General features: G+C 36.2%; 2 protein-coding genes across 2 annotated transcripts; both read right to left on the bottom strand.

Moving 5' to 3' along the window:
* Positions 1-1,150: 1,150 nt before the first annotated feature.
* On the bottom strand, positions 1,151-5,203 carry LOC120181291 (elongator complex protein 3-like). The gene is made up of 9 exons (XM_039186456.1): positions 4,590-5,203; positions 3,706-3,775; positions 3,414-3,586; positions 2,863-3,037; positions 2,452-2,618; positions 2,121-2,340; positions 1,914-2,018; positions 1,501-1,653; positions 1,151-1,389 (listed from the first exon to the last, which is right to left on the bottom strand). Exons 1-9 carry the CDS (start codon positions 5,060-5,062, stop codon positions 1,231-1,233), a joined length of 1,695 nt encoding a protein of 564 aa, XP_039042387.1. The 5' UTR covers positions 5,063-5,203; the 3' UTR covers positions 1,151-1,230.
* Positions 5,204-8,786: 3,583 nt separating this feature from the next.
* LOC120181298 (alpha-crystallin domain-containing protein 22.3-like) lies at positions 8,787-12,221 on the bottom strand. Its single transcript, XM_039186463.1, has 3 exons — positions 12,035-12,221; positions 9,353-9,717; positions 8,787-9,034 (listed from the first exon to the last, which is right to left on the bottom strand). Exons 2-3 carry the CDS (start codon positions 9,675-9,677, stop codon positions 8,802-8,804), a joined length of 558 nt encoding a protein of 185 aa, XP_039042394.1. The 5' UTR covers positions 9,678-9,717; positions 12,035-12,221; the 3' UTR covers positions 8,787-8,801.
* Positions 12,222-12,813: the final 592 nt, after the last annotated feature.

Consider the following 12,813-nt stretch of genomic DNA (forward strand, 5'->3'; position numbering starts at 1 on the left):
TAATAGGTAATTTTGATGCCTACATCCGCAAAACCTAGGAGGAAGCGTCTGTTAAAATAATAAAATATAAAATAATAATTGTGTTCAGTAATAAACTTATTCAGTTTTTTGAAGTCAAAAAGACATTAGAGATATTGTACTTTTAAAAAAATCATTGTTGTCCTCAGTATTTTTCTCTCAAGGTTTTCTAAAAAAAAAATAAACCTAATATATCCCTTTGACCAATATTTTTCATCATCGGCCGTTACGATACTAACGTGGTAGTTCACGTGTTGCCGTGGCGATCTACGGTGCTGACGTGAGTCAAAGTGCCACATTGGGTTTGTTTTCTGAGTTAGAGGGTTACATTGAAATAATAATAATATGAGGACCAAATTGATCTTTTTCAAATGTACATATACCTCTAATGTATTTTTATCTTTTTTAATAAAAGTTATAATTTAATCATCTAATTAAATTACTATTACAAACAAATCATTAATAATTAAATTTTTTTAATAATATGAAAGTAATTACAAGGTAATATATATTCATAATCTTTCTTGATTGTTGACATCACACACACTACACAAATGCATGGACCTCGAACGAAAACAACACTAAAATTTATTCCTTCAATAAGTTCACTAATAGTTAAAATTGAAACACACATTTGATGACTTAATATAATAATACTTTTCTTAAAATTTAAATATTTTTATTATTTCCATTTTAATTTACAAATATAACCTTTCATATTTAAAAATTTCAGCAATTTAATTTTCATTTTTTAATTAATCTGGAGTAAGTACAAGATAATATCTATTCAAAGATAACTCTCAACTATTTTACATTAAACTCTTACACCCCTAATATTCCTGGTGTTCGAACTCGAAATCTTAAATAATCCAAATAAAAATATAAATTAAATAACATTCCATCATAAAATAATAACAAATTATTTAACTACTAATTATATGTTTGTAATAATAATTTGAGTGATTAGCTTATTGTTTAGAAAATAGTGACTCAGCGTATACGAATTATCTATAATCACTGATACTATTGCTCGGTTGAGAAATCCATGTTTATCTTTCAATGGATAGAAATACTCCAACTTTTTATCAAGAAACTGTATAAATCTCCATGATCTGACTAAAAGGAGAGCATACAAACGGCAAACAATTTGAACAAAAAATATGATTTGTGTTGGCAGAATTTTACTCTATTTTTATCTCGAAACTAATCTTATCAGACGATATATTTCACCATGTAAGGGCCTTCAAGCTCATACCCTAGTTTTCTATAGTAATGTCGGGTTCCTACACCGGATATAACAGCTAATTTTGTCGATCTATGCTCTTTGCTGGCTATCCGCTCAGCTTCTTCCATCAGAAGTGTACCGTAACCCTGCAAAGACGGAACCGATGATTACTTGATGATCTGGTTAGTCCGGACATTTTAAAGGAATGTATCCACCTCGAATTAGGGTAACTTCTGGTCGACTGATTCGACCATTACCTGATGTTGCAGTTTGTCAGCATCCCTGCCGTGCACCGGAACGGCGGTTCCATAAACATGAAGCTCACGGACGATAGAACATTTCCCCATTAGTTCAGGGCAAGTAGTGTTCCGGCCACATTTTCGCAGCCGCAACAGCCCGACAAGAATATCCTGTGTCCAAAACAAGAAGGCGTGTTATGATTTAGCACAGACAACTCTGTATCAAGATGTACGAGCGGTATCAAAATCGATGGAGACAGATTCAAATTAGATATATGATATTATTAATATACACGAACGGGGAAAGATGCTGCAATTAGGCCAGTTAACAACAGTGCATGAAATAGCTATCCACATGTTACAAACAATCAACTTTAGACTGACCACCCACACGGCCACGCCCCAATAGAAAGAGAGGGCCATAGCAGTACCTGATGTGTATCTTCATAAGACAAAAATGTTTCCCAACCTTCATTTGCTGTATAATCACGTCGAACAAGCTCAACCTCTTCAGGTTTAATTTTGTGGTGGATGTCCTGTATCAAAAATAAACATGTCATTAGATTTCCGAAAGGTTAATGCTTTTCAGTATTGAACACATTCCCGAGGAGCAACATTGTTTGTGAGTGTTTCCTCACCTGGATTCCAGCTTCACGTGTTCGAACATCTCGACACTTCAAGCCCAAGTCATCCATACGTGCTAAAGCTAGTTCACGAAGATTTCCTTTCTCAACCCCAGAAGTAACCAGAGGCATCGGAATATCCCGCTGGACCCTATAAACACGTGTCCAAGGAGGAACCATGGCCAAGATCCTTGCCACAATGTCTACAAGTTGCTCAGGCGGGTAATTTCTATACCTGAAAATAAATAGTATAATTAGTACTTCCAGTTAAACCAGAATGGACCCAAATATCCGAAGGAAAATAATGAACGAAGGAATCTCAGACAATAAACTAAAGAAACCATACCTGCCAGTTTTCCAGAGCTCATATAGCCCAGTTCCACGGATTACAAGGGTAGGGTAAATTTTAAGCCCATCAGCTCGAAATAAAGGGCTCTCAAAAAACTCCTTAAAGCTTTCCAAGTCTCTCTCAACGCCAACATTAGGAAGATCAGGCATCATATGAGCAACAACCTCCAGAAAAGCAATGAAAATTTCAGGAAAGAGAGTATAAAATTGATAATAAAAAATAAACGCATATTTTTTATTTGTTCAATGGCTGTGCTACATGTTAAAGGCAAAAAAATAAGAAAGAGAACAATGAAGAAGAATAAGAGATCGGGGGATTCTTTCATATAGAGAGACAAAATAGAGGAAAGGAAACAATCTTCTTTTCTTTCTCTAGAAAAGAGTATGTATGGCGTGGTTTTTAAGATACCTTGAAACCAGCATCCTTTGCCAAGCAAAAACAATCAGCTACCGCAGCAACTGTGTGTCCTCTATTGGTGTCACGAGCGACATCCTCGTACGTGCTTTGGACTCCAATCTCCAGTCGTGTACAACCATAAGAAAGCATTTGGCGCAAATGAGGGCCGAGGCAATAGTCTGGCCTACTGCAGATTAGAATCAGAAGAAGTCAACCTTAAATTAATCATGCACAGTGTGTGATGACAATGAGATGAGCCAACAATTCATGTTACATGTTTCTGAAATACAAAACTGCAAGAAAAAACATATTTTTAACTCATTACCACACAACTACTGCCATCCCTGCCTAGTTTTATGCAAGAGCATACCTAGTGGATAGTAATCCCATTTCTTGAATAACTATAAATGCATGAATAGTTGAATACTGATAAATGCCAATATTCATTTTCTGAGTCCCAATCATTAGAAAATAAGTTAAACCTGATAATTCTCAAAAGATTAAATCTAGTCATAACACAGGTGAACTGAAACATATGCACAGACAACTGCATGATAACTTACGTTTCAATTGTCATTCCAATGCACTTCACTGCACTATGCTCGGAGTAAGAAACTGCCTCTTCAACATTGGCAGAGGTATGCCCTGATAAAGCATCATGAAGATTCCTAATAAAATAATCTCGGTAATCTGCAGGAAGTGACATGAAAGTACCACCCATCAAGATGAATTCAACCTGCAAATCCCATCAGCATACTGTTAAGAGCACCAAAGGTCGGCTTCTAAGTTCTAGCTATACCATAGAACTGAAAGCCATAAAAAAAAACAAATACTTAATATGGAGAAGATTAAGACCTTGTCGACACTATGACCCAGTCGCTTCAGCTGATCTATCCGGCTTCTCGCCTGGACATATGGGTTATACCTGGAATCATTATAGATCAAGTTTTTGCCTCAGAACTTAATCCGACCGAACCGAACAAATGCAACAATCTCTTCTCTCTCTCTCATTGTCAAAGATCATGAAACATCACTACTGCTAAATTTGGCATGACATGTGGGTTCTCAAAAGCTGGTTCAAGCAAAAACCAGAACGCCAAACCAATTTGAGGAAACAAAAGAGTGCTTTTCACCCTTAGGGTGGGTATGGGACACTTATAATTGCAAGCTATTTGGGTTCAACTTGAAAAAGAAAAAAAATTGGCTCTTTAATCAAGTCAAACTCGAGAGATCAAGCAAACCGAATTGAGTATTGTAATGATTGAATCAAGTCATCCACAAGCCTAATAGAGTGTTTTCTTAATTAGCATTGAGAATTTTCAATTTGAACTTGAACTCAAACATAACTAATCAAGCTTGAAAAAAAACATAGGAATGGAGTTCATTTTTACTAGGTAAACAGCTTATGCCAGCAGGCTCAAGCTTTAAAATTAAAACTTGATCAGGCTTGATTCAAGCTTCAAGCATCAAATTTTGAGCGTAGCTCAAGCTTCTCACCGTTTGAGCTTGACTTGATTCAATTAAATCCCATTCGCCTCTAGTATTCAAACACAATCTATCGCTAACAGGCAGCTCCTATTGATTTCAATGAACAAAAATGAGTACACAGGGTTCCAATTTTAACTAAATATTCGTATTTGAGAAGTGTCCAAATATCAAAAACAGAAATAAACGACTTCAGTGCCTCAAACTAAGGTAATTAATCACCCCAAAATGGAAAAAAAGAAGAAAAAGCTTACCTGGCTCGAATTGCCCGCATGCTAGTTGGCTCATATCCAGTATACGACTGAGTACTATACTCAAAATCCGAGTCCGGTCCACCGGGGCAATATACACAGATGTTACCCGTAGTCGCAATATGCGGGCACCGATGCGGTTTCGACATAACCGCCACCACAGCGATTCCGGAGGCGGTTCGGACAGGTTTGGCTCGGAGTTTAGGGAGCAGGGACTCACGGTCCGCCTCAGGAAGTGCAGCGATCATCTCCACCAGCTTAGGGGCGCGTGCGAGACCGTATTTTCGACACGCGGCGGACTTGATGGCGTTCAGGTCTACCGTTTGGTTATTCCGTGACAGTTCCACCATGGAGTTCACGATTTCGGCGATAGCTCGAACTCGTGCCTCTTCTTCAGTTAGTCCATGAGCTTGAAAACCGCCCCGACCCGGGCGCGGGAGCGTTTTCGGGTCCGGAGCTATGACGGCGGTGGCCATTGTACTGTAGAGGGAGAAAAGAAGAAAGTTACCAATATGATAAACGCGAAGTGCAGAAAGGGATTCCAAAGTCAAGTCTAATACACATAAGAACGACGTCGTGTTATGCAGAGCAACCACTTGAACCTCAAACTGCTCTTCCGTGCTAAACGTCGGCGTATCGAAGGTATAAGCAAAGGGATGTTCGAGTAAAGCCCATTCGGCTGAACCGCTAAATCATCGTACAGGCCTATAGATGAACAAGCTTTCTATTTTTTTGATTAAATAATATTATAATTTTTTATAAATTATTTAAATAAAATAATTTAAAATTAACAGAAATGTATACATATTTAACAAGTATTTATATAAAAAATTTATAATTCCTCATATAAACACTTGTAAAATAAAATTAATTTTTGTATTTTTATTAGTATTATGAATATGATATAATCTAATATTCTGTATTGTTTGTATCTTATATTAAATTTTGGGTAAATTATGGATTTAATACCTAAACTATTGTTTTTGATATTTTTTAGTTTCTAAACTTTTAATTTTTATCAAAATCATACCTAAAGTTTAATTTTTGTTTATTTTAGTATCTCGTTACAAATTTAATGTTAAGTTTGAAAAAAAGTAAAAGTTTAGGTACTAAACAAGTCAAAACTGATATTTTATGTATAAACGAATTAAGTTTTTAACAGAGAGTACTAAAAAATGAAAACTAAACGTTAAATAATTGTTTTAAAAAAATTAAAAGTTTAGATATTAAAACAGACTAAATCTGATAGTTTACGTACTAAATACATAATTTACCCATAATATTATTGGTTATTTAGCACTTTAACTCCTTTCGGAGAAGATGATAGTAGAACAATCGTCGAAATAAAATACAGTATTATTTTGGTTGGATTGTAAGTAAGCTCTGATTTAGATCTTTGCATGGGGTTCGATCGATGAGCCTTCTATTTCTTTGTAAATGTGTTGCATGATCTGAATCTTTGTTTTTTTTGGTTTCCTCTTATTTTTGCATTAATTGTTTCTATAAAACAGATAAAAGGATTTTCATTTGATTTATTTTCTGGAGTTTTTAAGATAACAGATATGTCAAGTGGTAGAAACAGGTGAACAAGGGAGACAATGGTGTAACTGTAACCTCCCTGATGATATTTTAAGTATGATCCTGTCTCGCCTGATTATTTCCTGGGTGTCTGTCGCTCATGGAGGTCAGCTCCACCTCCACGTACACCCATCCCCGATCCTTATTTCTCTACTACATCCCACTATCCGTCTCTTTTCCACCTGTCGGGTAACAGCTCCAAGTGCAAATTCTATGACCCTTTCTACAATGGCTCTTACGTTGCTCAGATTCCCGATGATTTGATTGGTTCAAGGATTCACTTCTCCAGCCACGGGTGGAATCTGCATGTACGACTCTTTCTCTTTCATCCCTTCACACATCAAAGGATCATTATGTTACCCAGAAGAGTATGTCAAAAATGTGCTTTCGGCTCCACCAACTTCGCCTAATTGTATGGAAATGGCAGTCTTCTATAATTGCGTGAATGTAAACTTCTATTCATCTCATAGTGATCCTGTTTTCTATCGGGCTGCCTTTTACTTCAACGGAAGACCATGAACGTTGGAAGATAATGAAGAAGCTAAAATATCCCAGTGAGTCACTCCAGGAGAATTTTTTGGTTGAGTTTGATGGACAACTGATTTCGATATGCATGGGCCGCATGGGAGAGTATGTCAGGATTTTTAGACTTTATGAAAATAGATGGGAGGAAGTTTACAGTTTGGGAGATAAGATGATATTTGCCAGTCGAACAGGCTGTGTATCTGTGCAATGCCCAATACTAAATATTTTCCAAACTTGCACAACCAAGGAAATGGCTTGTTCTATCCAGTCGCTCGATATGGTTATCATTGGCTAAAAAGGATTTGTATAATACGAAACGGATGTTAAATTGCGCTTGGATTACACCAACCTTGTACACATAGGAAGAGGAGTCAAGCCTAAGACAGCTTCCAAATCCTGAAAACTTGATTCCTGTTTGTAGTGCAAGATTAGCGAAAGTAGAGGAGGCCCTTCCCCTTCATCCATCATTTATTCTCACTTGTCTCCATGACACCAACAATCAACTCATCTTTAGCATGTTGGATACTTCTCCTCGGGGAATACATGAACAGCAACATGTGCTTTTGGTTGGTTGCTCCAAGTTGATTGGGATTATTCACACTGTCTGTTGCTTAATCCACAAACCATGGAAAAGATCCGCTTACCTCGACTGCCTTGAACATTCGATATATGTGCAATCTCATCTCCTCCTAATCATCCGAGTTGCATTGTCTTGCTTTACCATTTTGATGTAGATTTTGGTAGCAAGTTCATTTATTGTAGGCCGGGTAAAACGATTTACATGGTTGAATCTTGTGGTGAACTTTTTGCTATACGAATAATTTATCATGATTACGGCGAGAATCCAAGCAAAATCACACAAGTTGAAGTTCTCAAGTTGGATTTGTCAGGAAAGAGATGGGACAAGGTGGGAAACCTAGATGATGATACTGCCTTCTTTAGTTATGGTCGTCATTGCTGCTTTTCAAGGAAACCCCATCTATTTCATTGCTTCTTTTCCAGATCATCAAAATGTTTATACATTCAACTTAGAAGATGAGAGTATTTCGGTTTCTTTAGCTTTTCCAGATGTTGACATTGGTGGATTTGCATGGACTGCTTTACCATTAACTTAGCTATTATATACTTACACGGATACCCTCATCTGAATTAGATTCTAGGTATTATTTATTTCGTAAAGCACACATGATCTCCCACTATAAGGAGTTGTTTTGTTGAGTTCATTGATTTTTGAAAGTTAAAAACAATCTCTTGACTATAGGGCGTTGCTTTGTTGAGTTCCCCGACTATTAAAAATTACGAAATGGCTGTCCCTTTTTTTCCCATATGTATGGGGTAAGGGGGAGGTAAGATAGTAGGCTGCCCCCAACACCAGGTTGAGAGCAGCTTCCGTAGGAGACCTCCAAATTATGAAATGCCCTCCGTGGGACTTGATCCCACGACCTCAAGGTTTAGAACCTTGTGCTCTACCAACTGAGCTGGATGGTCATTTCTAAAATTACGAAATGGTTACTCAATTATTCATATGTTCTAAACTCGTTCTTTTCGTTAAAAAATTAACAGTCATCTGAGCTGAAGATCAACTTGCTGACTTGATATGATGAAATCTGATCCTAGAACCATTTGGACTATATATTGTTTGATATTCTTGAATCAGATTTTATCACATCTCAATCAGTAGATTAACCGTAAAGCTTAGGCTATCATCAAATTTTTAACCGAAAAAAACAAATTTGGTACATATCAATAGTCAAATGGTCATTTTATAACTTTTAACAACCGATGACTTACTTAACAAAACAATACTATATAATTGAAGGACCATTTTGTAACTTTTAAAAGTTGAAGGACATAACAAAGCAACACCCTATCCCTATAGATAGGGGACTTAACGAAATCAGTTGCATTTGAATCATAGTACTTATCTGAAAAACGACAAGCTGTATGTTTTCCGTATATTTTTACTTAATATTCTAATAAGCTATCAAATGATAAAAACAGAAACAATAGAGAAAAGGGAAGAGCAATTTATTTCGAAAAGAGTTCCAAAGTTCATCACATCACATCCTCTAAACTGATGCTTAAAGCTTAACTGAGTTCATCACTTGTGAATTACATCTTCTTCACAATGGCCTCAAGCATTCCGTTAGCCAAATAGCTAGTGGCTTCTTGGTTATTGACCGGACCAGGTAGCTGGAATGAAACGGTGAAGGGTCCCGGCCGGCATAGATTTTGTGTCAGCATATGAAAGATTTGCAAGTTCTTGCATACTATCTTCTCACCGGTTGTTGATATCCCCTTTATTTCTACTTTTCCATCAGGTTCAATGTCACAATTGAAATCTTCTGCACTCATAAACTCGAACGTCTCAATTTTCTTCCCAGAGAAATCGATAACAAAACAGACAGAAATATATGTATATACTGATTCAAGCTTTCCTATCAAAGAACTCAATATCAATTAACATGGCAACTAGATTAGCTTCAATAAAAAATCCAGGAAAAAACAATCTTTGAGAGATGGTTTTTATTTCTACGGATTTCCAACCACTGGATGTTAGAGCATTTCTGATCTAATGAAGAAAGCAAACGATTCTATTTAAAGCGAGTCAAGCAATCATGTCATGAGCAGAGTGGTTGATCTTAAACATTAATGGAACTTACTTTTGTCCATTGATGCCCCAGGAAGGGAGACACGGAAATAGTACGAATCGTCCAGTTCACCGATTTCCACTTTTCCAATAACAGGTCCAACTGATCCTGTGGCTGCAGCACCAGTCAGAGCAACTCCATTTTTGGCAGCTGCCAAGATAGTATCCAACTCATCCCTGGTTGATTGTGAAGGCAGAATTATCATAGCTGGACCAATAGCTTCTGCAGCCTCGGTGTTCTCTTTGGTTGGTGATGAAAACATATCTGGATTAGTTGGACCCATGTATGGAACGCAATTCAGAGGAGCCACATCGAGAACTGGTTGATGGGGATTCATGTGATTAGGCTCGTAATTTTCGCCTTTTGTCCTTTAAGACCTGCCAGAAGACAAGTACACTGTCACGTTTATACATGAACCTAGAGCCGAGTCTACGAAACAAAAGCTACCTTTCATGAGCAATGCTACAACTTACATGTATCGATATCCCTCCAGCCCAACCATTTCTATCATATGTTATTGAGTTTTTTTACAAGATGTCGGCAACAAAACTTAGGCATGTTTACTAATCCATTGATAGAACATGTAAGGGATCTTATGGAAACTGAACACGGAGAAACACATACCACTGAAATCAGTTACCGGTTATTTAAGGAAAATCATCAGTCACAAAAATCAAATTTCTCAAACATTTGAGAAAACGATTATTGAATCCAGTTACAGGGTATTATACTGCAAAAATGGTTTTTTTTCCTAAATAATACAAAAATCCTAAACTAAACAAGTAAAGGAAACATGCATCAAATCACCAATAACATACTGAAACAGAAAACCATCACATTTTGAAGAGTTTTGCTCAGACCTTAAACCCCATTATTGAGACTAAGGGCTCCAGATTTTTCTAACAAATAATGTCCATCTTCACTGCTCTCTAGGAAAGTGTGTTTTCCTTAAAGATGCAGCTTACACTTATTGTAGGTTTTGGCTGGAAACAACAACCATGGTTTATCAATTGTCACTGTCCTAATGCAAGACCACCTTCCAAAATGTACTCATCTCTCGCTTTCATAAATGTATAACATGTGCGTAGTATGCATATACTTTATCAAGAACTCTTCAAACCACACAATGAATGCTTCACATCTATCATTCTAAAAAAAACCTCTATGATACATTTAAGGTTAATTAGGAAAATGATGAAGGAAAGACAAGTAATACAGAAAGCAAATAATTTATGAAGTTTTAATTTTCTCTAGACAGCATATAAAGAGTGAACAAGGTTAGGCTGTGTATGACTCAGACATAGCGATTTATTAATGTTGACTCAAAGGTATTTAAACCAAATTATATGCACTTATGCATTGCAACCTTCTACACACATTTTACTTCACACGTGTGTCTACCTATTTAAGAGAAATATCATTTTCCAACTACAGTTTTTATTTTAAAAACTGAAACGTCTGATTTAGGAAGTCCTTCAACCTACATTCTAGGTCTCACATAAACTATATTACAAGAAATCTCTTCCTTTTAAATAGGAATAAATTTCCACACTTTACGAACACATTAGATCCATAACGGTATAAGAGATATAGAGTTGCCCATAAGAAGTCTTAGGCACTTGTACTACGGTGAATCCAAGGATTTCATATTCGGGGACCAGGATAAAAGGAATAATTTTCTTTTTTCGGGTGCCAAAATGAATTTTTCACAAGTTCTCAAATATAAAAACACTAAGAAATTAAAGGCAATCTCGAGGGGAAGAGGGTGCAGGGTCCCTGGCCTTCCACCTTTCCTTCATCCGTCTATATCATGGATAATGTCAAGCAGCAATATTAGTTATTTTACCTCAGATATCCTGTTTATAACTACATGCCCTTCTGAATTTTTCTTTTTTATCTTTCGTTTTCTTTGAGCTTTTATTCAATAAGACACATCTACCACATAACTACAATGAGTTGATTGAATATAACTACCATTCAAAAGTGAGGTACTGCCTGCTTTAGTGGTTATATATCAATAACCAAGTCTAAAGAATATCAACGCTTCATCATATGCCTTAACGGAAGCAATGCAAATGCTTATAGCATTCATCAACGGGGTGCAAATAAAGAAGTCGGGTGGGTACATAGGCGCAAATATAGTGGGGTTTTCGAGTTGTTTGGTAAGTTTCAGTTGTCCATAATGCAGATGCTGACTTCATGGGTGAATGCATGTTGGAAAGAAAGTGGTTGATATCTACCCGGAAGGGACAACTAAAATAAACATTTATGTTGCTCTCATTCCTTATTGTTCTTGCAGTACCCACGTCCAATGCATATTTGGACATGGGTATGTAGGTATAATCCTCAAATATAAGGAAAAACTTCAATAAATATCCATGACGAATGCATATCGACATACAAGATTCACACGAGTCCAAGTAACATTGAACATTACCCTCAACTTTTCTGAACAGGAGAATGTTCATATGTTCAGAGGGTTTCAAATAACGTTATAGCGGTATCACACCAATAGCGGTATCACACAAATAGCGGCCGCAACTTAACGCTATTCCCGTTATTTTCCGTTACACCAAGTCAGCAGCAAACTCAAAATCAAACTTCACATTTTCTCTCAAATTTCATTGCCCAAACTCAAAATCAGAAAAAAAATCACTTTGAGGAGAAGTTCATATATTCAAGTAAGTAGAGTACCTGATTATTTTATCTCGCTTCTTGCTTTTCTTTTGGTGTAACATGTAGCAGCAAAGTAAGTTTTGTTGTTGTTATTTTTAGTAGGAATCAAGCTAGCAAGCTAAGGAAATTTAAGAACATGAAAAACAAAGAAGAAAAGGGACGAATTTTAGCCCAAACCCCCCCTACTTTTCTCCAATTTTGCCTCTGCGTTTCTGCCTCTGCCTTCCCTCCGACTCTCGCACGATATAGAAGAACAAAAGGAATTTAGGGATTGAATAATTTTTACGCTAAACTACGCCAATGGTCATTAATTTTTGAATTAGTGTTTGTTTTTACGACTAATGTTTCAAAAGTAATAAATAGATCACTAACGTTATCATTTGTTACAAAATGGTCATTCGATGTTAACCAACGTTAACAATCGTTACTGCAATAACGGAATACTGACGTGACACGTTAACCACTGACTCAGCATGTTTGACCGATCGATTGGGTTTAGATCAAAACAGACCCAATAAGTTAATTATATTTGTGTTATAAACTTATCATGTAATGGGTTTTATTAAAATAAATGATGGGTTATTTTTAATTTTATGAGTTTTAAGTTATAATATGTTGATTTTGGTAAGTGAATAATAATGGATAATTTATCTTTACCCATTTCAATTTTTAGAATTTTTAAAGTCTTCTATTTAAACTATATATATATATATATCATTTTCGATTAGAAAACATTCTAACAATATTCAAAATAACTATTTATAATTATAATTATGTTTTAGGTAAGTTATGCGAAT

This window comes from Hibiscus syriacus, unplaced genomic scaffold (genome assembly GCF_006381635.1).
Source record: "Hibiscus syriacus cultivar Baekdansim isolate YM2019G1 unplaced genomic scaffold, ASM638163v2 tig00112523_pilon, whole genome shotgun sequence".
Lineage (NCBI taxonomy): Eukaryota > Viridiplantae > Streptophyta > Magnoliopsida > Malvales > Malvaceae > Hibiscus > Hibiscus syriacus.

Coding starts and splice junctions, on each gene's coding strand:
- LOC120181291 (XM_039186456.1), bottom strand. CDS start 5,062: ATGGCCACCGCCGTCATAGCTCCGGACCCGAAAACGCTCCCGCGCCCG. Junction 3,587..3,705: donor TGGGTCATAGTGTCGACAAG/GTCTTAATCTTC, acceptor TGGGATTTGCAG/GTTGAATTCATCTTGATGGG. Junction 2,019..2,120: donor CACGTGAAGCTGGAATCCAG/GTGAGGAAACAC, acceptor TTTTTGATACAG/GACATCCACCACAAAATTAA.
- LOC120181298 (XM_039186463.1), bottom strand. CDS start 9,677: ATGAATCCCCATCAACCAGTTCTCGATGTGGCTCCTCTGAATTGCGTT. Junction 9,035..9,352: donor TGGGGCATCAATGGACAAAA/GTAAGTTCCATT, acceptor TTATGAGTGCAG/AAGATTTCAATTGTGACATT.